The following is a 26,420-nucleotide window of genomic DNA, read 5'->3' on the forward strand; positions in this document are numbered from 1 at the left end:
CCTGTTACCTGGCAGCATAAGATTATATACAGACTGCTCTATATTACTTTTTAAATTTAAAATACATTTACACATAAAATGTAGCATTCTACCAGACAAAAATTCACAATAAATTATATTTTCCCTATGTCGCCGTCACTTACAGAAGGTAATGAAAATCTGACAGGTTTTGAACTAGTCTATCTTCTCATGGGGGATTCTCAGGTATCTCTTTATTTTTGAAAGCACTTACTGAATGACAGCATCTCAGTCCAACTGGCAACATTTGTGCAACAAGTAGGGAGGCCGGCATCTTTGTATAAAGTTAGTACTGAGAATCCCCCATCAGATGATAAAGTAGTCTGAAATCTTTCAGATCTGCCAGCTTGTTATCACCTACAGTAAGTGACAGCAACATAGTAAAACAGTAATTTATGGTGCGTTATAATCTGGGAGAACATATACTTTATATATTTTACATTTTTTTTTTTTTTCATGATAGTTGTAATATTAAAAATCGATTTGAGGGTAAACGAAATGCAGAGCCATCATTGTGAACAGAGCAAGGTCTCCTGGGAAGAATAACCCCACAAGCACTGCTTTACCTGTGCCGAGAGCTGTGTCTGGTCTTGTAGGGCTGATGGAGGTTCTCTGGAAGAGTCTCATGCAGCTCAGGTAATCTGACATAGACAGCGGGAAGGATGGCGGAGCAGAGGTCACTGTCACTAATAATTAATCCTGCCTGTAAGTATTACACAGGGGTGTGAAGGGAGGAAAACCCTCCTGCTGCCCTCACTGTGCCGGAATTCACTTCTATCAACACACATGTCACTTTGTTGCACGCGGGCGTTCCGAAATACTACAGCAGCCCAGAAGTGGTGTTATTCAGTAGAGCCTTCACACATGCGCTGTTTGGTTTATTATGCCAACATTTCAGCCACAGCTACAAGGATGAATATAGGCCAAATCACTCTCAGGATAGCCCCTTATATCGCTTAGGGCTCTTTCACATCAGACAACGCGTGCAGGAGCCGTTCTCCTGCACGCGTTGATAGCCTGCGGCGTGACGTCGGGTATCTGCGGTGCGACGCAATCAGCGGCGGTAGCTACCAATTGAACCCGACGGAAAACCCTGACTCCCGGGTGCGTTGGACGAAAAACTGCGCCCGGGTGCGTCGGAACCGCAATGTACTGAAACGCAGCGTCGGGTGTGAAAGGTAAAATGAAAGTCTGTGGACTTTCATTTTACCTTCGTTAACGCGAACTTTAGCGTTGCCTCAAAATGCTCAAAGTTTGCGCAGATGTGAAAGAGCCCTGAAAAACCCCATCTTCCCACATGATAGATGAATAGCGAGCCCAGGCGCCTGTAAGGGTAGCCATACATGGTACAATTTTTCATTTTTTTTCGATTAGATAATTTAGTTTGATTATTCCGTTAGATCGAATATAAAGATTTTTCCAGCATGTCCAATCTGATTTTTCTCGAAAAAACGGGATAATCGTTCGAAATTCTTGATAGAAAAAAAACAAACATTTTCAACTTTCATTCGATTTGATCAAACAGCAGAGAAGTGACCATGCACAAGAGGCTGAACTCAAACACCAAGGGAGTGCACCAGCCAGATAAATTCACAGTCCAAGTTGTAGAAAGAGAAGGGCCTTGCACATCCCACAGTAAAACTTTGCATTTATTGGAAATATTAAAAGGCATACATTACAATTCCATAAACTGGCAGAGAGAGGTACAGGCTAAATGGGGAGGTCGACAGCCGTTTCGCGCCATTACATTCCGTGGCGCATCATCAGGATGATGCGCCACGGAATGTAACGGCGCGAAACGGCTGTCGACCTCCCCATTTAGCCTGTACCTCTCTCTGCCAGTTTATGGAATTGTAATGTATGCCTTTTAATTTTTTCAATAAATGCAAAGTTTTACTGTGGGATGTGCAAGGCCCTTCTCTTTCTTCATTCGATTTGATCATTTAGATCGAATAAACGGGATAATCGAACGTTTTTATTGTACCATGTATGGCCACCATAAGACTTGACATTTCATGTCCTCACTCAGTCTCTATGCCCCAATCTATTACTGTGGCTCTGAGCCCAGCCCACGTCTTCACCTATAGACACGCCCCCGGGTGAACAGGACACTTTATTTGTCTCCTGACTACGGTTACCCCCAGGTCTTAAAGAGGAACTTCAGCCTAAACAAACATACTGTCATTAAGTTACATTAGTTATGTTAATTAAAATAGATAGGTAATATAATCTCTTACCCACCTTGTTTTAAAAGAACAGACAAATGTTTGTGATTTCATGAGGGCAGCCATATATTTGGTTGAAAGGAGGAGACAAAGAGCATAAGACACAGTTCCACTCTCCTGTGCGCTGATTACCCCTCCCAGTTGCTACTAGGCAACGTGAATAACAACATAGGAAATCCCATCATGCTTTGCACAGCATCAGGGAAAAAAATCCCGGGCAGTTTTCTTTGATGGGTGGAGCTTAGCTAAAAATGCAGCTAAAAATGATGCTTTAGTAAGAAAAACAAAGTTCTGATGCTCTGAAACTGTTAAAGAAACACCAAGCCTTTTCAGTTCTGCTGAGTAGATTTTTAGTCCGGAGGTTCACTTTAACGTGCAAGGTATACAGACTGAAATAGAGAGGAATAACCTGTTAGAACCCTAATGAGGCTAGTAACACAGCTCAACAGTTCATCAGTATCACACAGGATTATTACCTTGGTTCAGAAGGATGAGGCTGTCAGCGTCGTTTGTCGGTAATGGCAGAGAGATGGCTAGTGCAGATTCTCAAGTATCAGGAGAGGAGTCCAGCAATCCACAGACAAGGTTCAGGCAATGGTTAAACCAGGTATAAGACAGTTCATGCAAGTCTTCATGCAAAGTTATTCAACAGGTAATGGATGACCCAGGTTGTGAGATAGTTCATGCAAGTCTACATGCAGTGTTATTCAACAGATAATAGATGATGCAAGTTATGACAAAGTTTCTACTAGTCTGCATGCAAAGTTATTCAAATAACTGACAGGGATAGTTGGAGTATACTTATCGTCCAGTTTAGGTAGCATGCAAGAAGTATCCAGTAACAGGCAATAGTCGGTCCAGGCGGCAGACAAGAGTATCCAGTAAACATGCAATGGTCGGTCCAGGCGGCAGGCAAGAGTATCTAGTAACTAGCAGAGGTCGGTCCAGGTGGCAGGCAAGAGTTTCCAGTAACTAGCAGAGGTCGGTCCAGGCGGCAGGCAAGAGTTTCCAGTAACTAGCAGAGGTCGGTCCAGGCGGCAGGCAAGAGTTTCCAGTAACTAGCAGAGGTCGGTCCAGGCGGCAGGCAAGAGTTTCCAGTAACTAGCAGAGGTCGGTCCAGGCAGCAGACGAGAGTATCCAGTAACTAGCAGAGGTCGGTCCAGGCGGCAGGCAAGAGTTTCCAGGAATCAAGCAGAGGTTAATCACAACAGACAAGGATAGTCAAAAACAAGCCAAGGTTAGGTCAATATCCAGAGTATCATAAACAATTGAGTGCACACCCAGCATCTAATCCAGATTTCATGTAAAAACATAAGATAAAATATTCATAGCGTAACTCAATAAAACTCTGGTAGACAGCCTGCGCTATACAGCGCACTTACTCAATCCTGATAGATATAGCGCATATCGGGCTGCCCAGCCCAGCGGTTATCACCCCCTCTGTGTGGCGTCGGCGTCCCGCTCCTCCACAGTGGCGTGTCCGCTAGTATTCAAGTTCCAGATCCCGGCCGGCCGGCGAATGCTTCCGCAACCTGGTGACGTCAGTCGCACCTGACTCCGCCCTACGCGTTTCGTCCTATGGATTCATCAGGGGCTCACACAGAGGGGGTGATATCCGCTGGGCAGCCCGATATGCGCTATATCTATCAGGATTGAGTAAGTGCGCTGTATAGCGCAGGCTGTCTACCAGAGTTTTATCGAGTTACGCTATGAATATTTTATCTCATGATTTTACATGAAATCTGGATTAAAAAGTTTAAGTGCCTGAGAAGGATTGGTCTGGTGCCTGATCATTGGTTGACTAAAAAACGCTAGATTCACCTGGATGTGAGGTGGAAAGCATCTGGTGAGCAGTTAATCATACTGGGGTTCCGGATTTGTGCTTCACACTGGTTTTAATCACGCATGCTGCACTTTTCATTGGGGGAGAGTGGACGTATGTTTTATACAGTAATGCACTATGTACAATATGTTTACTTGTTACAGACACTAAGAGAGCCATAGAAGAGGAGCGCTGTCATTCATCATATGTATGTGATTAATGCTTCCCAGAGCCGAGACAAGGTGTGGAGCAGGTAAAAGAAGAGGCTGCCATCTTGAGCGCGCTCAGTTAAGCTCATATATGCACAGAAGGAACAAAAATACTTACAGATTCTGCACCATGAAATCTCTGGCTACAACTGGAACCTTCTGGGAAACGTGGAAGTTTATGGATGGCTAAGTTACAAGCTGGATTGTACTCACCATGAAAGTCATGTGTAGCTGACCTTGGTTTTGGAGTCCTGCATGGGATTGGGAAGCTGACAATCCACACAAACAAACAAACAAAAGCCTTCTCTACTCCTACAAGGACACACAATGGAATAGGATTTCTCCACCTGGATACTCATGATGTCAGCAGCTTCAAACAAGCAAACACATCAAAAAGCATGTCCATGCAACACAGCAAGCAGATCTCCTACCTTCCCAAGTCCTCTTCCCAAGGTAAGGGAATTCATCCTCCTTCCTCAAACAGCAGTAATATCCTTCAGCTGGCAATCCGTTTTTGCAGACTGTACAAATACTTGAAATGCATTCAGAGGCTGAAATTATATTGACTCCATTGCCTTTCTAAGTAAACCTTAGTAGGCCCCATGCTTCCGCATATCAATGGACTTTTTCACACCTCTCCTATTAGATTCACAAGGCCAGCATTTGCTTTTGTCTACCCCCCACTGATAAACAACAACAATCAAAGGAAGAGCTTACTTAACCCATTCCTTCACAAAGAGCAATGTTAATCTATACAGCCAGCTTCTTACTATCTCTCAGGCCATTGAGAGCTGCATCTCACATTGGGAAAAAACAAGCTAATTTGCTGCAATCTCTAGGGATTTTAAATAAAACGCACAGAGGTAAAAAAGGCGGCCAGGCCCATAAAAAGGGCCACACTCAGACTCAGTCCAACTTCAGGGACCCAGGTCCATTCAAGGGAAAGAACTTTCCAGCGATCTCCAGTGATGTTTACTGGAAATCAGAGGCTGAAAGTAGCAGAAGTTACCATGTCCCTAGTCAGAGATGCAGTAACACCCCGGCAGTGAACCCAGTCGCCATTGCTAAGCCCCATGCAGTCACTGCATTGCTCTGCAATGCCCGCTCTATAAACAATAAGACAGCCATTATTGCGGACCTTATTCAGACATGCGATTTTTCATGCATCACAGAAACCTGGATTGATGCCAATGCGGGCCCCACATTGGAAGCAACCATCCCATACAATTACTCAGTCCTAAGTGAGGGAAGACGAGACCGCAGAGGAGGGGGTGTAGCAATTTGTGGCAAAACAACTCTGCAGCTCAGAGCCCTGAATGTTGGCTCAACAAAGTCCTTTGAATGTATAGGTGCCCAGATCTCAGCTGGTAAAGGCTTCAAAATTTTAGTGGTTTATCGTCCCCCCGGAGATGCTGACCCTTTCCTACAGGAATTCCCAGAACTTCTGGCCATGCTGACTCTGTCTTATCCGAGATGGATCATCCTTGGTGACTTCAACGTCCGGGCTGATAACACTCAATCACAAGATGCAAATGAACTAATAAATCTCATGGGTGGACTAGGCTTCACACAAGTTGTAAAATCAGCTACCCACAGAGGAGGGCATACGCTAGACTTACTGTTCCACCTTGGAATGGACATTAGTAACATAACAGTAACCCCAGTGGTGTGGTCAGACCATCACATAATACAGTTTACTATTGAACATCACCCTATCAAGCAGCTCCCTAAAGAAACAATCAAAACCCGTCCCCTGAGTAAATTAACACCGGAGAGGATAACTGCCAACCTGGATTTTACAAATCTGCTCCACAGTCAAATGGACCCAAACTCTCTAGTAACCCAGTACAACACCACGATATATGAAACACTTGACAGTATTGTCCCATGGCGCACCAAATCAGCAACCAAAAAGCAGAAAGCTAATTGGTTTGACAAAACCATCATGGATCTAAAAAAGAAAGGGCGCAGACTAGAAAGACAGTGGCGTAAATCAGGGTCTGAGGAGCACAAATCTAGCCTAGTTCAACACCTCAGACAATACCAACAAGCAATAACCAAGAAAAAATCAGACTTTATCTCGCACAAAATATCTACAGCCAACAACAGAGCTGCTCAACTCTTCCACACAGTGGAATCACTCTGCAATCCTTCCTGCCTAAAAGCCCAAACCACATACTCCAGGGAAAGGTGTGAAGAATTCTCTGCCTTCTTCACAAACAAGGTGTCTACCATCCGTGCCAGCATTACACCAACTACATCAATTGACCACTGGACGTTGCATATGCCTACTACCGTACCACCATGGCAAGTCTTTGACACTCTGAGTGTAGAAGATTTTGGAATTCTCATTCAAAGTCTCCGCCCCACTACCTGCGACCTGGATCCTGGCCCAACTGGATCCTTAATGCAGTGCCCAGAGCTGATCAGGCCAGCACTTCACAAAATCACCCAGTGCTCCTTGCAAAGTGGTCTTTTCCCAGAAGAACTAAAGAAAGCAATCATAAAACCCCTCCTGAAGAAACCATCACTAGATCCTGATTCTGTAACCAACTACAGACCTGTGGCGAACTTACCATTCCTATCAAAAGTTATCGAGAAAGCAGTCGCCAACCAGCTAGAAGCCAGGCTTACAGATAACAACATCTTTGATACTTTTCAGTCAGGATTCAGGAAAAGGCACAGCACTGAAACAGCATTAGTCCGAGTAATGAATGATCTACTTACTGCAAGGGACAAGGGTGATTGCTCAGTTCTGATTCTTCTTGACTTGTCAGCAGCATTTGATACTGTGGATCATGAAATTCTTATCCAGCGACTGAAGAATTACTGTGGCCTAAGGGGTACTGTTCTTAGATGGTTTCAGACCTTCCTATCTGGCAGGACACAGCAAGTATGTCTGGGCACACACTACTCTAATCCAGTGCCACTTGCCTATAGAGTTCCACAGGGTTCTGTACTATCACCATTACTCTTTGCAGCCTACATGCTCCCACTGGGCAAAATAATCCAGAACTATGGCCTAGGATACCATTGTTATGCAGATGACACACAACTGTATCTGTCCTTCAAGCCTGGCACCCAAGACCCATCAGCATCCATAAATGCGTGTCTAGTGGATTTACAAAATTGGATGAACACCAGCTGGCTGAGGCTGAACTCTGACAAAACAGAGGTGTTGGTGGTAGGTGGTCCACACATGATGGATAAAGTTCAAAACGCTCACCACCTCAAACTAGCAATTGGGGGAGATACTGTACAGTATAAAGACTCTGTGCGAAACCTTGGGGTGATCCTGGATGGAAATCTAAAACTCAGACAGCAGGTATCAGCTGTCGTCAAGTCTTCCTTCTTCCATCTAAGAAATATAGCGAAAATCAAACACCTTATCCCAGCTGAAGACCTACCTGCCCTGGTTCATGCATTTGTATCCTCCCGCCTAGACTACTGCAACGCCCTGTTCATCGGATCTACAGATAAGGCTCTGCGCCCCTTACAGCTACTACAGAATGCTGCAGCCAGACTCCTAGCCAATGCCCCCCGCAGCTCACACATCACCCCAGTACTGCACTGCCCCTCGCAGCTCACACATCTCCCCAGTACTGCAATGCCCCCCGCAGCTCACACATCTCCCCAGTACAGCAATGCCCCCCGCAGCTCACACATCACCCCAGTACTGCAATGCCCCCCGCAGCTCACACATCTCCCCAGTACTGCAAACTCTTCACTGGTTGCCAGTAAAATGGAGAATCAATTTTAAGATCTGCCTGCTGACATTCAAGGCTCTACACCACATGGGACCCAAATACATAGCGGATCTATTGGAACTTTATGCCCCTTCACGCACCCTCCGCTCTGCCAACAAGATGAAGCTGGTTATTCCCAGGATACACTTAACATTTGGTGCTCGGGCCTTTTCCTATGCAGCCCCTACTCTATGGAACTCACTTCCACAATCAGTACGAGAGGCTCCTTCTCTGGACAGCTTTAAAAAAAGGCTAAAAACTCACCTCTTTTCCCGAGCCTTTGAGACTGCATAATGCAGGGTCGCAGCGCTTTGAGTCCCCAGGGAGAAAAGCGCTATATAAATATTATTGTTATTGTTATTGTTGTTATATGGACTTGGCTGGACTTTTGATAGCGAACACTCTGAGTGAGATTAGTGTGAATTGGAAACTGTGAATTTGGGGCAGGCGCAGTTTGCTTGTTATGACATCATCCAATCAGTGGCCGGCCACACTCCGCACATCCAATCACACAGCAAGGCGCTGCCTAGGTGTCAGCTGTAACGACAGCTGACACCGCTCTGTCAGCTGACCGGAGTCAGCTGATTATTGTTTATCTTTGCGGAAGGCGCACTGTCTATCAGAATGTGCGGACTGTGAGGCAGTAACAGCGGCATCAGCGGGAAACAAGCACTGAGACCCGAAAGCGGCGGATTCCTCCCGGGTCTCGGCGGAATCATTAGCAGACAAAGGCAAATTCCTTATAGTTTCAGATTGATTGTGGGATGGAAGACACTAAACTTCTTGTGGAATTAGAGAACATCACTTGCAGACCAGATGATTCATCTAAAGGTGCCCATTAACAGTACAATTCTTCACTAAATGCAATCTTTCGATGCGATTTGAAGGATCATAACTAATTGGAAGGCAATGCTCAATTTGTCAAAAGCCTGAGCGGTTCTTGCCTTTTTCATGATTGCTAACTCAGTAAAGGACCAGCCCTTAAAGAGACTCCGTAACAAAAATTGCATCCTGTTTTTTATCATCCTACAAGTTCCAAAAGCTATTCTAATGTGTTCTGGCTTACTGCAGCACTTTCTACTATCACCATCTCTGTAATAAATCAATGTATCTTTCCCCTGTCAGACTTGTCGGCCTGTGTCTGGAAGGCTGCCAAGTTCTTCAGTGTTGTGGTTCTGCTATGAACTCCCCCTTCCAGGCCCCTCTCTGCACACTGCATGTGTATTATTTAGATTAGAGCAGCTTCTCTCTTCTCTCTTATCTTTTACAAGCTGGATAAATCTTCCTCTGAGCTGGCTGGGCTTTCACATACTGAGTAATTACAGACAAGGGCAAAGCTGTTTGCAGGAAGAAACAAGCAGCCTGAAACTTCAGTGCATGAGAGATGCAGGGGGAAAGAAACATACAAATGATCTCTTGAGATTCAAAAGGAAGGGTGTATACAGCCTGCTTGTGTATGGATGTATTTTCTATGTGTGGACATACTGTACATCAACCTACTTCCTGTTTTGGTGGCCATTTTGTTTGTTTATAAACAAACTTTTTAAAACTGTTTTTAACCACTTTTAATGCGGCGGGGAGCGGCAAAATTGTGACAGAGGGTAATAGGAGATGTCCCCTAACGCACTGGTATGTTTACTTTTGTGCGATTTTAACAATACAGATTCTCTTTAAAGCGTTGCTATCATATAAATCCGGCATAGTGGGGTCTGAACCCTCTATAACAGTAATTATAGATTGACGGTGTACCTTGAAATGAATCAGAGAACTCAGTATATGCTTTTATATAAAAAAAATTGTATTTGCTTATCATACAGCATATATACAAAATATGAACAGTTCCAAGTAGTGTTTCCTTCTAACAGTATTCCATCTCATCATGGCCTTTATAGCCAAGCGATCATTAATCTTCTAAGTACATTCAAAAAGTAATATAACGGTTGTGTTATGAAGAATAAGATCAATAGTAGTCTCGTCTGTATCAATAGCTGTGTATAGCTGTGTAAAACTTGTAGTAATCTTCTTACAGAAATCGCATAAAAAAATAGCTTCTAAAAAACTTCTTGCTAACATCTTAAAGCGGAATATAACTCTGCATTTCAACTTTGCTCTGAAACATTATTTACAGCATATTATATGCAAAAAGCATTTTTTTTTTTACTAGACCAGCATTGGAAGGGTTAAACACAGAGTGGAGAGATATGCAGAAGTTCAGATTGTTACATTCTATTTAGTTAAATGTATCTATTGAGAAATGTTACACACTCTTTGGCTGTCCTCCAGCTTCTTCTCAGTCAGAGAGAGTGAGTCACATTCAACACTTAGATACATTTATGTAAACAAAATGTATCTATGTCAGCTTCGGATGCGTCTGCAGAAATCTCCAGGAACTTTAAAGGACTTACAAGGCCTGTTTTGTAAAAAAAATAAATAAAAAAAGTTAGATACCTGTGTCTGTTTGTAAGGCACGGAGGATGCCGTCCGCGCCCTCCGTGCCGTTCCGCCGGGTCCCCGCTGTTCAATATCCCCCCGAACGTCCCCCGACCGCACAGCCCAGGTCGGGCTCTACAGGCTTCACAAAGATGGCCGCCGGAGCTGGCTGCGGCTGCGCAGTTCGCATAGCCGCGAGTGGGGCTGCGCAGCTCTAAGGCCAACCCCCCGATCCACGCTACTGTTACTTAGAGCTGCGCAGCCGCGGCCAGCTCCGGTGGCCATCTTTGTGAAGCCTGAAGGGTCGGGGGAGGTTCGGGGGGATATTGAACAGCGGGGACCCGGCGGAACGGCACGGAGGGCGCGGACGGCGTCCTCCGTGCCTTACAAACAGACACAGGTATCTAACTTTTTTTTATTTTTTTTTTTACAAAACAGGCCTCGTAAGTCCTTTGAAGCTCTGTGTAACCCTTCCAATGCTGGTCTAGTAAAAAAAAAAATGCTGGTTGCATATAAAATACTGTAAGTAATGTTTTAGAGCAAAGTTGAAATGCAGGGTTATATTCCGCTTTAACAAAACTTAAAGAGAACCCGAGGTGTGTTTGAAGAATGTTATCTGCATACAGAGGCTGGATCTGCCTATACAGCCCAGCCTCTGTTGCTATCCCAAACCCCACTAAGGTCCCCCTGCACTCTGCAATCCCTCATAAATCACAGCTGTGCTGTGAGGCTGTGTTTACATCTGTAGTGTCAGTCTCAGCTGCTCCCCCGCCTCCTGCAAAGCTCTGGTCCCTGCCCCCATCCCTTCCCTCCAATCAGCAGGGAGGGAAGGGATGCAGGCGGGGACTGGAGTTCTTCAGGAGGCGGGGAGAGCAGCAGACTGACACTATAGAGATAAACACAGCCAGCTCTGACAAGCTGTTTGTCAGCAGCGTGGCTGTGATTTATGAGGGATTGCAGAGTGCAGGGGGACCTTAGGGGGGTTTGGGATAGCAACAGAGGCTGGGCTGTATAGGCAGATCCAGCCTCTGTATGCAGATAATATTCTTCAAACCCACCTCGGGTTCTCTTTAATGCTGAAAAATTAATAAAGTAAATCACCAGAATATTAAGCATAATACCCCTTCTCTGTCATCTCTTCAGCATCTAGAACCACGTGTGGGAAGGTAGCTTCTGCCTCATATGTCTTCTCAGGAGATTGTTGCGCTTCTGCAAACTATGAGCTTTCAGCCCCTACTTTAGGGCCCGTTTCCACTATAGCGTTGCGGAATCGCCGGCGAATCACCGCAGGCAAATCGCATGCGGGTGCGATTCCGCATGCGTTTTTTGCCGCGATTTCGCATAGGTAAGGCTGTATGCGAATTTAACCATGTCACTGCCTGTGTAAATTAACACCTATGCGAAATCGCATGCGAATTCGCGGCAAAAAACGCATGGGGAAAACGCATGCGATTTCCCTATTAAATACATTGCGTGCGATTCGCCTGCATTCCACACGCAGGCGAATTCTGAGGGCCCTACCATGCAGATTTTTTCTGCACAGAAAAACGTGCGGGGAAACGCACAAGTGGAAACAGTCCCATCCACTTGTACTGACTGTGCGAATCCGCATGCGGGCAACGCATGCGGATTCGCGATAGTGGAAACGGGCCCTTATAGGGGTAGGAAGTAATATGGCTACCTAATCTAGAATTTCCCTGAATCCCAGGTTCTGATTGGCTAAAACTTTGTGCGTCAATGCTTTATCATGTTTTGATTACCTAAGTCATAATAATTATTATTTATAAATTCCTTAATGACCTTATATTGTGGGAATTAACGTCATTTGGAGTGTGTGAGAAAACGCGGAAAAGCCGCCGCGTGTGCTGAAAGCAAGGCAGCTGATTCCGCGTCCAACGCGGTGGTTTGCACGCGTAGGCACGCGTCTCGTAGTGTGGCAGAACGCGGAAAAGCCGCCGCATGCTCTAACAGCAAAGCGGCTGTTTCCGCGTCCAAGGTGGCGGTTTGTACGCAGCAGCGTGCCTTTGGAGTGGCTGGGTCTGTTAGTCCACATAGATGGATGGAGAGCTACGCGCACGCGGGCCAGAAGTCAGGACCTTTATACCAGCAGGGGAAGTGTCAGCTGATCAGGACGATCAGCTGATTCCTGCTGGACTCATGATTGGCTGAGTTGCTCGGGCGGGGCAGCAGAGTTCAGTAACTATATATTCTGCTTGCTTGTCAGTTGCTGGTTGTCTGCCATTGCGATCACTACGTGGAAGCATTCAGACCATAGTCAGACCCTTACAGTGTGTTTGAACCAGGTGGACCTGGGAATTCACACTGAGCCAGTTTACCTTGTACTGTTATTGTTTATTAATTGTTAGACCAGTTCCAGGGTGTTGAGATCAAGGCCCTCACACCCCAGACTATGAATACTGTATATCTTCTGTGTATTCTCTAGCATAGTTCCAGGGTGTTGAGATCAAGGCCCTCACACCCAAGACTAGGGAACTGCATTGTCTTTGTGTTATATTCCAGACTAGTTCCAGGGTGTTGATGATCACGGACCTCACACCCAAGACCAGGGAATTGTGTTATCATTTATGTTATACTCCAGACTAGTTCCAGGGTGTTGATGATCACGGACCTCACACCCAAGACTAGGGAATTGTATTATCATTTATGTTATACTCCAGACTAGTTCCAGGGTGTTGATGATCACGGACCTCACACCCAAGACTAGGGAATTGTATTATCATTTATGTTATGCTCCAGACTAGTTCCAGGGTGTTGTGACTACGGACCTCACACCCCAGACTAGGATTGTGCTATTACTGTATTACGTTAGCCCAGTTCAGGGCAAGACCGTTCATATTAGCAGCAGGTCTTCCTGCAACCCAGCCTCGGTCCCTCGCCCAGGGGGTCCACAGGCTACAGGAATACCACCCACAGTCAGGGGTGAATTCCTCAGGAGTCCTAGGCCACCAGCTACTCTGGTGGTCTCCACTCAGAGTTGTTACTGTTACACCAAACACTTTCACTATTCTGGTGTCCAGAGGTTAGCAATACATCTGTATTATCGCTGATTCTGCAGATCATCGATAATTAGGTGTATATCTGCATTCTTGGTGATTCTGCAGATCACCAATAATCGGATTCTCTCTGCGTGCTGACACCGATCGTTACAGAGTGCTTGACATTTGCTATAGGGTCATTTCTGACGCAGTTAATTAAAAATGGACGTCACCAGCCATCTTGTCTGCTGGCTGCCCCAGACATTGAGACTAAACAATGTCATTCATGACGCATTTCTGATAAAGTGTTCTCTGCTAATTAGGTTGGAATGTTTCGGTACTTTCCCAGACATAAGATTGGTCAGGTTGACACTATAACACTGTACACAGACCTGTAAGAGCCTTCAGCAATTTAAGGCTTATTGAAGCATACAGGGCTTCTAATATACGTATTTAAATATAAAGCTTATTATATAATTCTTCTTAAAACAATTAATCATATAAGAAATAATTGCATATTAAATCTCAATAATATAAAATCATGTTCTATATATTTGTCTTTCTTACGAATAAATATAATGACTTCAACCGCCAGAGGTCACTATCTCATCATTAATATAACAATCTATTAATAATATTAATTTTATAAGACTATGAAACCGCCAGGTGGCATCATTTGTCCTAAATACGGGACAATACAAAAACCTTGGAACTTATTATTGACATCCAAAGAACAATTATAGTCTAAACAACTTTGTGGAAAACAGCTAATGTATTTTGAAACTTTCACTGCAGAACTCAGCTTTTTAACTGTAATTCAAAGTATTTAACCTCTTGAGGACTGCAGGGCTAAACCCCCCTAGTGACCAGGCAATTTTTAGTTTAAAAGGCCACTGCAGCTTTAAGGCCAAGCTGCAGGGCCGCACAAAATAGCACACGAGTGATTCCCCCCCCCTTTTCTCCCCACCAACAGAGCTCTCTGTTGGTGGGGTCTGATCGCTCCCCCCATGTTTATTTTTGTTTTAATAAATATTATTGTTGCCTTTTTTTAAAAAAAAAACCCTCTTCCTTTAAACCCCTTCCCTCCCTCGCTCCCTCCCTCCCCACAGCCGGCCAATTACGGCGATCGGCTGTCATAGGCTTCGCTCTCTTGTCCCCCAGGGGGACAGCCGTGTCACACGGCTGTCCCCAGTGCAGCGCTGCTGCTGATCGCAGCGCTGCACAAAGTAAATAGACGGCGATCACGCCGTCTACCGGTCTCCCGAGCGGCAATAGCCGCTCGGAGACTGAAGGCGGGGCGGAGCTCCGCCCCCCAAGCAGGAGATGCGCGCGCAGCCTGCGCGCGATCTCCTGCAAAACAGAGCCCCAGGACTTTACGCCAATTGGCGTTAGGCGGTCCTGGGGCTGCCGCCGCGGCCACGCCTACTGGCGTGACGCGGTCGGCAAGAGGTTAAATTATTACAGGGCAGCACGGTGGCGTAGTGGTTAGCTCTCTCGCCTTGCAGCGCTGGGTCCCTGGTTCGAATCCCAGCCAGGGCACTATCTGCAAAGAGTTTGTATGTTCTCTCCGTGTCTGCGTGGGTTTCCTCCGGGCACTCCGGTTTCCTCCCACATTCCAAAAACATACAGATAAGTTAATTGGCTGCCCCTAAAAATTGGCCCTAGACTACAGTACTTACACTACATAATATCCACTTGCCGACCGCGCACTCATACCGCGCGTCGGCAAAGTGGTAGCTGCAGGACCAGCGACGCAGTTCTGCGTCGCCGGCTGCAGGCTAATTAATCAGGAAGCAGCCGCTCGCGCGAGTGGCTGCTTCCTGTCAATTCACGGCGGGGGTCTCCGTGAATAGCCTGCGGGCCGCCGATCGCGGCTCGCAGGCTGAATGTAAACACAAGCGGAAATAATCCGCTTTGTTTACATTCGTACAACGCTGCTAACAGTAGCAGCGTTGTACCAGATCAGCGATCCCCGGCCAATCATCGGCCGGGGATCGCTGTCACATGACAGGCAGGAGCCTGTTACAGGCTGCACAGGACTGATCCTTTCCTGTGCAGCCTCGGATCTCCGTGGAAGGGAGGGAGGAGAGGGAGGGGGGAATTTCGCCGCGGAGGGGGGCTTTGAGGTACCCCCCCCGCAACACCCGGCAGGCAGGAGCGATCAGACCCCCCCAGCACATCATCCCCCTAGTGGGGAAAAAAGGAGGGCGATCTGGTCGCTCTGCCTGCACCCTGATCTGTGCTGGGGGCTGTAGAGCCCACCCAGCACAGATCAGCTAAAACAGCGCTGGTCCTTAAGGGGGGGTAAAGGGTGGGTCCTCAAGTGGTTAAAGACATATGGCAATGGTAGGGATTAGATTGTGAGCTCCTTTGAGGGACAGTTAGTGGCAAGATATATATATATATACACTGTACAGCGCTGCGTAATATGTCGGCGCTATATAAATACTAAATAATAATAATAATTATATTATTTAGGGTTTAACAATAACTATTTATTTTGTTAGAAGGTCTGTATTGATTATTAATATTTAGATTAATAATATCTAAGTGTAATAATTAAGAAAATGTGCATATATAATTTCTGCAGTAATGTGAGTTTAACTTGATCCCAGTCTTTACACAGAAGCCTCTTTCAAATGTCAAGGCCACGCACTAACATAAACAAGAATGTTCTGGCTTTTTGTAACTAGAATAGTCCAATTATGAGATTCACTGCTTGGAATATGCTGAGATGTCAGCGAGCAATATTTTAAAAAAGTACTCTAACTTTAGCGTTCACAATGAAATTTTGCATAGAACATTAAAACTTAAACCATACACATATGACAGTTTTTCCTGCATAAATAAAACCGCTATAATTCTGACAAATTGTTCACATTTGCTGAACGATTCTTTCTTCAAATGTGATCATAAAATCCTACTTTCCGATTGATTTCATCCTATTTAGCAATGAACCAAAGAAACGTTTCTTATCAATTCCACTGGGAGGGAGAAGGCACCCCAAAAAATAACCATGGATGCAATAAATATAAAATGGCTTACCTCTAAGAAGAAGGGGCAAAGCCAATATAGGAAATTTAATTATATTTATTACATATTTATTACATCCATGATTATTTTTTGGGGCGCCTTCTCCCTCCCAATGATATTGTTTACAGACCCCTAGCTATTAGAGGATGCTGTCAATTGTTTGTCTTGTGTACCCAAACAATTGTTTTTTTCTGGAGTGCGACCCATACATTTGAAGACAAAGAACCTGGGTGGGGACAGGATTTCCTCACTTGTTTTTATACTGTGGATGCTGGTCTTGCCACCCACCTTTGTGAGCACCTCATCACTTTGTATGTATCCAGAACCTGGACATTAATATACTACAAGCGGCTGTGTTTTTCCTGTATCCGTAGGAAGTCTCGGGACTCTTCTGGACTACACACCTCCTCACGTTCCTTATCAATTTGCCTTCATAAATTATGAATTTTCGATACAATTTGATTGTAAAAATCGCAAAAGATGGAATGGAAAGATCGCATTTGGTGAAAAAATTGTCCGGTTAATGGGCACCTAAATAATTCTGAAAGGATTAGTAAAAAATACATATAAAAATAAACTTAACGGATCTGCTAATAATTATATCAAACAAAACAATGAGTCAGGGAGCTGGATGTTAATAATTTATCTTGTGTGCTAAATAAATTGCACCCTCCAGTGATTAGTAAGAGAGACAAGAAAATTAATAGTCACGGCAATTTATGACCTCCGATATGAACAGAACAAACAATCTGTCCACCTTGCGTGGCAACTCTGTAACTCCTCAAGCAGTGTGTATCAACTGAGTCCACATGGTTCATCCGGCAGGCAGCGATAAGGCTTCCAGCATTATATATAGTCTCACGTGACAGATACCATCTAGGAGCAAAGTTTTAAAGGACACCCGAAGTCCTTTAGTGGAGTTTCATGTAGCTACCACTCTGGTAGCTTTACATGAAACATAAAATTTTTTTTTTTTAAAAATTGATTTCTGCAATTTTTGCAGAAAAAATAAACCGCCAAGGAGGTTAAAGGATACCCGATGTGACATGATGAGATAGACATGTGTATGTACAGTGCCTAGCACACTAATAACTAGGCTGTGTTCCTTTTTTTCTTTCTCTGCCTGAAAGAGTTAAAGAGGAACTTCAGCCTAAACAAACATGCTGACATTAAGTTACACTAGTTATGTTAATTAAAATAGATAGGTAATATAATCTCGTACCCACCCTGTTTTAAAAGAACTGGCAAATGTTTGATTTAATGATGGCAGCCATCTTTTTGGTTGAAAGAAGGTGACAGGGAGCATGAGACACAGTTCCAACTGTCCTGTGTCCTGAGCACCTCTCCCAGTTGCTAGGCAATGTGAATAACAACATAGGAAATCCCATCATGCTTTGCACAGCATCAGGGAAAAAAAGCCCAGGCTTTTTTTCTTTGATGGGTGGAGCTTAGCTAAAAATGCAGCCAAAAATTATGCTTTGGTAAGAAAAACAAAGCTCTGATGCTGTGAAACTGTTAAAGAAACACCAAGCCTTTTCAGTTCTGCTGAGTAGATTTTTAGTCCGGAGGTTCACTTTCAACATCAGGTATGAAAGTGACAGTTTCTGTCCGGGTCGGGACTGAGTCAGAATGGATCAAACTATAGCATAACCCTCACTGATAAGTAATTTCAGCCATAAAACTCTTTCCTGTCAGTAAATGGCTTCTGAAGCCAGCAAAGAGATAAAAAGGGTCAATAATTCATAGATCTGAGCTCTAGCATACTTTAATGAAGGTGTCATTGAGCAGAGACAATTAAAAAGTAAAAACTATATTTAAATATAAAATAAAACTGTGGGATATCTAAAAAAGTCATTTTTGTAGGAGAAGGAGGATAGATACTATTGTTTTTCTCATCAGTTTATTTTCACCTAGGATTTCCTTTAAGGATTGCCAAAGCACTAGGACCTGCTAGTAAGTGTGAATACAGCAATAATCTCTAACGGTGTGCATAGACATACATACAGTACTGTAGTATATAGCGTCGCTAGAGGAAAAATGTCTGGGGATAATGGTAATAGGCTTTCAGTAATTTTACCGATATTCTATTATCCATTATAATAGAATATCTGTAATTTTACTGATATTTTACTATGTTCTATCCTAACTCTATTCTCACACAGAACCCTCGCTCTCGATGCCTAACTGATCCCCCAGGTGCAGGGGCGTACAATAGGGGTTGCAGAGGTTGCCCTTGGGCCAGAGGGGCCCATAGAGCCCTCCCTCAACCACAGTATTAGCTTAATTGGTCCTGTGCTGGTAATGATCACTTCTATAGATGCTTTGAATAGTGGTAATTATTAACAAACTGTTTCCCATCTCCTTCTTGCCCCTCTGACACTGTAGTTGCCATTGGCAGGTTTTGGTGTGCCGTATCAATTGTTATGTATAGAGTGCTGGAGGTGAAGGGGGGGGGGGGAATGTAAAACTTGCACTGGGGTCCATAGTTACTTAGCTACACCACTGCCCAGGTGTTGCCTGAAAGTACTCAGGGGGGACTAGCCTTAATCACCCTCCACAACTAACCCTAGGTGGGAGCCTAACCTTAACTCCCCCCATGCGTTGCCATAGGTACCCATGAAAAGCGCAGCTATAGGTGTCCATACATCTAGTGACCGATTGACCATCCAATTTGATAATTATTATCGAATGAAAATTGATGCCGCTGAGAGCATGCCTGATTGATAATTCGACCAATTTCAAGCCGAAATTCATCGCATGTATGGATCGGACATGCTGCAAGATGTCGGGCGTCGTGGTCGATCGTGTGCACGGCGGTTACAGTGAGCGATATCGGTAGGAGCGACAAACCCCCAGAGCTTTCCACCAATGTCAAACGACCCCCCGATGTCCGGTGCACTATACTATACCTGCTACTCCGTTCTCCATTTGCAAGCCACATACATGGTCCCACGTGGTTGGCGGAGTAACGTGGATCTTGGTGGAGGGCTGCTTCACGTCACTGCTGGGAATTGTGAGCACTAATTATATTACATTGCTGTTTGTATATTGTTTTTTGCTGCTGCAATATCTGGTGGATTGTCTGTTGTGGTTCATCTGATATTAAACAGCAAGTGTCAGCTTTTAAAAGTACAATTTTTTTTTTCTTTTCCCTCTAGTTTGTTTTGCAGCAGGCAATTGGCTAGGGGGAGGGACTAGCTGCAACAGGAGGTATTTGGTCAGCTTCAGGACTCAGAACTGAGCTTGCTCAGTCTGTGGCTTGCTCACTAAGTGGCTGCGACACAAGTGGCATAGGCGTTATAAACAGGCGTTACAACACAGGCACAAAGAGAGTGGTGAGAGGAAGTAGGTAAGGACTAAAAAAAAACAAAACAAAAAAAAAAAACTTTCAATCAATATTGCGGTTTTTTGCATTGGTTAGAATGTGCTAGGCACGTTGTGGTGTAGTCTTTAAATTTTGAGGACTCCACCCCAACTTCACTCACTCCACCTCCACCCCTCCCGCCCCTCCTCCCCCCTCCCGCCCCCTTCTCCTCCCCCCTCCCGCCCCCTTCTCCTCCCCTCACTCCCCAACTTTACTTACTCTCCCTTTCCTCCTCCCCAGCTACACTCAATCTCCCGTTTCATCTTTTACCGCCACAGTTTACTTTAAATAATTCTTCCCCACACAAAAGTCATCATGTTGGACGATGCTGTGCAGTGTACATCCTGCGACCTGTATGCATGCCTTGATCAGCGGATTGAGGGTGTTTACTGTTGCCCTGGGTGTGTGCGTGTTGCTCAGTTAGAGGCGGAAGTCGCAGAGCTAAATAAGCATCTCGCAACACTGAGAAGCATACACAACATGGAGAAGAGCTTGGATCTCACGATCCAGACACTGGATGGAACCGTTGAAGATGAGGAGGGTGGAGTACAGCCGGACCAAGAAGCAGAGGCAGCCGCTAGTTGGGTCACAGTTAGTAGGGGTAGGGGAAAAAGTGGCAGGGAGGCTAGTCCCGAGTTGTCCCTCACTAATAAGTATGCTTGTTTGCGTAATATTGGTGAGGATGATTCAGGAGTAGCAATGCTGCAGCAGGATGTGCTCCTTAGCAACCAAGGGGCAGACTGCTGTAACGAGAAAGGGAATAGGAGTGCAGCTAAGGCTAGACAGGTGCTGGTGGTAGGGGAGTCAATTATTAGGCGCACAGATAGGGTAATCTGTCGAAGAAACCGCGAATGCCGTACAATGTAACGTGAAAAGAACAGAGGCGCCAAAAGGATAAAAACACGATTTAAAATATTTAAAATTGCTTAGGAGGCAGTGGTGGACTTACCTCCCTCAAGCAGACACAAGGAAGCTGTGTATTTCAACAAGGTAAATTTAATGGTATACTCCAGGGGTTAAATACAACGCGTTTCGCAGGCTTACACCCGCTTCATCAGGCAGTAAAAAGTAGGAGCACACAGCTGGGAACAAAAAGCGCATGTTGGTGTATGATCGGACAAAACGTGCTCAATCCATAAGTACATTAGTTGTGTGTATATATTATGGTTTAGAAAAATTGGAGTATGCGGGACAAGAAGTGGGGGGTGTTTGTTTCTGCAGGGGCAGTGGGGGAGGGGGTTGGAGTGATGGGCAAGGGAGATACTGGGGTTAACTTGAATAGTGGGAGTGGGAGTGGGAGGTGAAACTGGATAGGTGGGTGTATAACAACACTCAAGTGTTGTAATGATAAGTATAATGGTGGGGCAAGGGTGTGATGGTGTATAGCACGTGAGTGGATGTCTAATGGTGGCCATACATGGCACAACTCCCCCATCCAATCTCACCATCTCCATGCAGCACAAGGTTAAATCAAGTGAATATACTGAAATGATAATTTAGGCAGTTCCCCTATACCACATAGAAACGGCAAGACCGGACGAAAAAACTGCACCACGCACGGCCACCACCAGGGAAGGCAGGTGTGGGGAATCTGCATAGGAGAAGAGGCAGACCTGGTTAACACCAGCAATCAGGATCAATATAATACAAATAACTTACCAGCGTAATGTCAGAGATGCACCTGGCGCCTTTTTGCTTAGGTGCCTCTGACACGCTGTTTAAATAGGCCAGGTCACGCCCCAAGCTGCTTGTTAGCTGGGCGGGCAGTCGTAGTCACGCTGGGAGAGGATGCGATGCGACCCTCCCCGCGCGTCATCAATGTGCACCTCCGTGTTGTGATGGTGGTGGTTATAATGCGTTCCACCCTCTGTAACAGGGTCGGGGATGCATCACTTCCGCCGGAAGTGCTAGGGCGAGCTGGGGCAGTGTGGCTGCGCATGTACATGGCACTCTGCGCCATGTTGTGTGTGGGCAATTGCCAGGAAGATTTTGTGTGTGCTGTGGAGGGGCCAGGGGACGGAGCATTGGGTTTGAAAGTTGTATTTATAGTTGCCCACAGTCAAATAAAGATAAAAATAATAAAGATATTTATTTTGGTGTATGTTATATTAACTTTGGTGATACGGAACGTGTGTATTATTGTAGGTATGTTATTGTTGTGCACTGGTGACCTCCAGTGGACAGTGTTGGTATTGTTTGGTAGAGAAAATTATATTTTCCTCAGAATATAGGCTGAATGTCCAGAACAAAACTGCAAATAACATATGGAAACTTTGAGAGAAATTCACATAACGTGATGCCAGTGACGTAAAAGAACATAATACAAAGGATAAAACGAACCTTAATACATCAATACATTGCAAGGGGGATCTGGTCATAAAGAGAACAAGGAAAAAAGTACATACTGTTTCTGTAGTGGGGGAATTAGCCCCAGTGTTCTATGAAGTTCCCCCATGTATTTGTCCTAAGGGGATCACGTCAAGAAAACATATGTGTATCTATATCATTGAATAGTACAATACGCCATATGAAGAAAACAATTTTTGAAGATAAAATTCATGCTAAAACCAGACATAATAATAAGAAGATTAATATAGTAAAACATTAAAAGAAATGGTTTCCGAAACCATAAGACATGAGATAAAATAAATAAATAAACAAGGATGATAAAAGAGGCGACTAAAAGGGTAATTGTGTTCAGAGATTATCAGTGGATTTTTTCTAATTGTTCATTAAGGCCCTCTGGCACGAGGGTCTTTAGTATTTGTATCCAAAACATTTCCCTCGCCCTCAATTTCTCAAAAGCGTCGTGCTGTTGTTGAGTGATGGATTCAATAAGAGTGATGCGGAAAAGAGTGGGGTCGCTATGGTGATGAGTGCCAAAGTGTTTTGATACGCTATGAAGTGGGAAATTTTTGAGTATGTTTCTTTTATGTTGTCCAATACGGCTGCGTGCTGGTTGGGTGGTCCGACCAACGTACTGAAGGTGACAGGGGCAGGTGATGATGTATATAACATATCTGGAAGTGCAGGTTATGTGGTTTTTGATAGGATATTGTAATTTTGTATTGTTGGATTGAAAGACTGTGGTGGTGTGTAGGAATGGGCAGGCCATGCATCTAGTATTATTGCATGGCGTGCATCCGGGTGTAGATTGGTTATTTGTGTGATTGTCAGATGTGGGTATTCTCAATCGACTGGGCGCCAGAAGATTTTTGAGGTTAGGTGCCCTTCTAAACGTGATGGCGGGAGTGTGCGGGATATTGGTCCGGAGATATGGGTCCTGCAGTAGGATTTCCCATCTATTCTTCAGGATTGAGCGGATCTGTGGATGTAGGGCATTGAATTGTGTGATGAATCGGGGGCAATTATTGGTGGTAATCTGTTCAGAGTCTGGTGGTAGATTAATGGTTTTTGTTTTTTTAGCTTTAAATATGGCGTCTTTGATGAGTTTTTTGGGGTATTTTCGGGCCTGAAATTTATTTGCAAGTATCTCGCATTGTGAGTCGTAATCAATAGTGTCAGTGCAATTTTTGTGAATCCTTCTGAACTGGCTGTACGGTGTATTAATGGTCCAGGGGCGATGGTGAAAACTGTCAAAGTGTATATAGTTATTGGCATCTACCGGTTTGAAATATGTTTTGGTTTTAATAAGATTTGAATCAGTAAAGAGTGTTAGATCAAGGAATTCAATACTTATTGGATCGCATTTTGAAGTGAACTGTAGTCCCGCCAGGTTTGAATTTAAGTGGTTGAGAAAAAGGGGAATGAGTTCAGTGCTGCCATGCCAAATGAATATGAGGTCATCGATATAGCGCTTATAGAATATTATGTTATTGATATAGGGGTTGTTGTTTTGCATGATTTGAAGTTCGAGGAGGCCCATGGACAGATTAGCGTAGGACGGAGCGAAGGACGATCCCATCGCTGTACCGTTAGTTTGATGGTAAGTTTTTTCCATGAATGTGAAGAAATTGTTCTGTAGAATGAATTTGGTACAGTCGGTTAGGAATGTCTGTTGGCTACGGGGCATTGCGGGGTTGGTGGATAAGAAATACTGGATTGCCGAAATTCCATATAAGTGAGGGATATTAGTGTATAGAGAGGTAACGTCACAGGTGAGCCAGAAGTAGTTGTCTTTCCAGGGGATGGGGCTAAGGAGTTCAATGAGATGTGAGGAATCTCTGAGGTAAGAGCTGAGCGATTTTACGTATGGTTGTAGGTGTTGATCAATAAAGCGTGAGAGATTGCTGGTGAGTGAATCTATGCCTGATATAATGGGGCGTCCAGGTGGTTTAGTCATAGACTTGTGAATCTTGGGCAAGTAGTAAAAGAATGGGGTTTTTGGATGTTGGTTGATAATGAAGTTCCTCTCATTTTTGGAAATGATATTATTAAAAAATGCATTGTTGATGAGAGATTTGAGGGTTTTGTTTAGTTCTGTGGTGGGGTCTATGTCCAGGATTTCATAGTAATTGGTATCGCCAAGTAGGCGTTCTGCTTCCTCCAGATAGTCACTAGTGTTGAGAATAACAATCCCTCCCCCCTTATCTGCTGGTTTGATGGTCAGGTTGTGATTATTTTGTAGAGTTTTGATTGCTGTCTTTTGTTGGCGGGTGAGGTTGGAGGGAAAATTAGGTCTATCTGTATGGATGTTTTGTAGGTCCTGCAGTACTAATGAGTAGAAAGTGTCAATGAAATTGCCTTTGGATGCTGTTGGGTAGAAGCGGGATCTACCTTTTAACTGGGTGGTAATGAAGCGTTCGGTGGTGATTTCTGGGGTAGATATTGTACAATTAGGTATAGAATCATTGTTGGGGATAATCAAGGCTGTAGAGTCGTGTGTAGTCATTGGTTTCAGTTTTTTAATTGCGAAATGTCGTTTTAGTGTTAGCTTACGTATGTAGGCATTTAGGTCGGAAAAGATTTGGAACATGTTGGACTGATTGGTGGGGCAAAAGGATAATCCTTTTTCAAGTAGGGTTGTTTCACTATGGGATAATTGGTGACTGGACAAATTGAAAATACATTTGGTTTGTTCAGGTGTGGGTTTCGGTTCTGCTGTTCTTATGATTTGTTGCGTTTTCCTTTTGCCGCGTTTGCCTCTTTTTCGGATTCTGGGAGAGGTCTTTTTTTCTTTGGTTGCAGTATAATACGGGATGCTTTTGGACTGGGTAATTGGTTCGTGAGTATGTTTTGAGACAGGGTGGCAGGGAGGTCTAAAAAAGATGAGGTAAGTGTGTTGTCAGCATTTTTGAGAATTATTTTAGGGGTTGTGGGGTAACTTCTATTTTGTTGAAAAAAGGTTTCTATGGAAGTTTGTGTGGTAATGGTGGGTTGTTTGTTGGTCGTGTTGGTGCTATCGATCGGTGGGGCTGGGTTGTCGTTGGTCTCATCTGTTCTAGGACCATCCTGGTTGGTAGGGTTGGGTGTGTTGGGTTCAGAGTCATAGGTGCTGATTTGGGAAGCTCTGATGGGTGAATTTTGTTCTGAAACTGAGCCAGGGGGGGAGGGATTGTCAGCCTCGTGCGACTCTATGATGTTATGTTTTGTTGCTGGTATGAGGGATGCTGGTGGATTTTTTCCGGAGAAGTTGTAATTGGGGTTCAGGAGGGGATTACGGATGGTCACCCTGTCACCTTCAGCGCGTGGGGTGGAGGTGAAGGATATTTTAGATTTGGGTTGTGTGTTAGTGGTGGAGGTTTTTTTATGGTTGTTTGGGCGCTGGACTTTGGGTAATGCGGTGGGCCCCATATTGTAGTTGAAGCTGTTAGGTGGGGGTGTGGATGCCGTGAATTTCTTGGTGTTTTGGTTCTGATTTGGAGTGATGGTGTTTGGGTCGTGAGTGACGTCTGGGAGATTTGGTTGTGCTAATAGGGGAAGTGGTGGAAAGAAGGGGGGTGGTGGGTAGGGTGGAAATTTCGGGGGAGGTGGTGGGATGGTGAGGCTCATCAGTGCTGGTGGGCGGTGAGGTGGATGTGGGCCACCTGGCTGCGGGGGCCCCGGGAGGGGTCGCGGTTTGCGCTCCCTCTCCCTGTGCTCCGCATAAGCCAGGCGGTCCCTATTGAGCTTCTTTAGTTTGGTGTCTATAGTTTCTATTTCGAATTTTTTGAGGCGGGCAGTGAGATTGGATAGAAGTGGCCCATATTGGGCGCTTTTGGTATGGAGGGCGAGGAAGTTCTGGCATTCTAGGATGACTGGTTGTAGGGCCTGGACTATCGATTTTCTTTTTGTGATGAGCCTCTCCATCATTCCTTGTGCACATGTTTCAAGGTATAAATACCAATCTAGAGTGAATACAGTGTCATTCGGGAAGGCTGTAAGGGTTTTTACCCTTATGCCGTCCGGTGAGATTTTTTCTTCAATGTAGGTTTCTTGCATGGCAATGTCCGCCATGTTGAAAAACTCATCTTTAAGTGCTACTTCTAGTTTGTGGAATATTGGTTTTAAATCGGTATTGTCCACAGGTGTGGTGTCATCTACTTGGGTGGGTGTTGAATCTTGTGTGTTGGTTGGTTTCAGTTTGAATTGTGCCAACAAGCTATTTCTGTGTGTTGAACGGTCCAGACAGGTATCC

The 26,420-nt window shown here is 44.7% G+C and overlaps 1 protein-coding gene across 8 annotated transcripts in view; it reads right to left on the bottom strand.

Annotated features, from left to right (window-relative positions):
• Nucleotides 1-26,420, bottom strand: part of LOC137538661 (b(0,+)-type amino acid transporter 1-like) — a 154,743-nt gene that overhangs the window by 44,171 nt on the left and 84,152 nt on the right. For 3 of the 8 annotated variants that reach the window (XM_068260939.1, XM_068260940.1, XM_068260945.1), the window contains exons 3-4: nucleotides 2,720-3,387; nucleotides 2,260-2,632 (exon numbers count right to left, since the gene is read on the bottom strand). The exons of 2 other annotated variants lie outside the window; for them this stretch is intronic. In XM_068260939.1, coding sequence (XP_068117040.1) covers nucleotides 2,260-2,309 — 50 coding nt within the window. In that variant the 5' untranslated portion in view covers nucleotides 2,310-2,632; nucleotides 2,720-3,387. Of the gene's footprint in view, nucleotides 1-584; nucleotides 722-2,259; nucleotides 2,633-2,719; nucleotides 3,388-17,236; nucleotides 17,352-21,502; nucleotides 21,537-26,420 lie in introns of those variants that run through there. 3 more of the 8 variants (XM_068260943.1, XM_068260942.1, XM_068260941.1) reach the window with 3 other exon arrangements.

The sequence above is a fragment of the Hyperolius riggenbachi genome, chromosome 11 (genome assembly GCF_040937935.1).
Source record: "Hyperolius riggenbachi isolate aHypRig1 chromosome 11, aHypRig1.pri, whole genome shotgun sequence".
Classification (NCBI taxonomy): Eukaryota; Metazoa; Chordata; class Amphibia; order Anura; family Hyperoliidae; genus Hyperolius; species Hyperolius riggenbachi.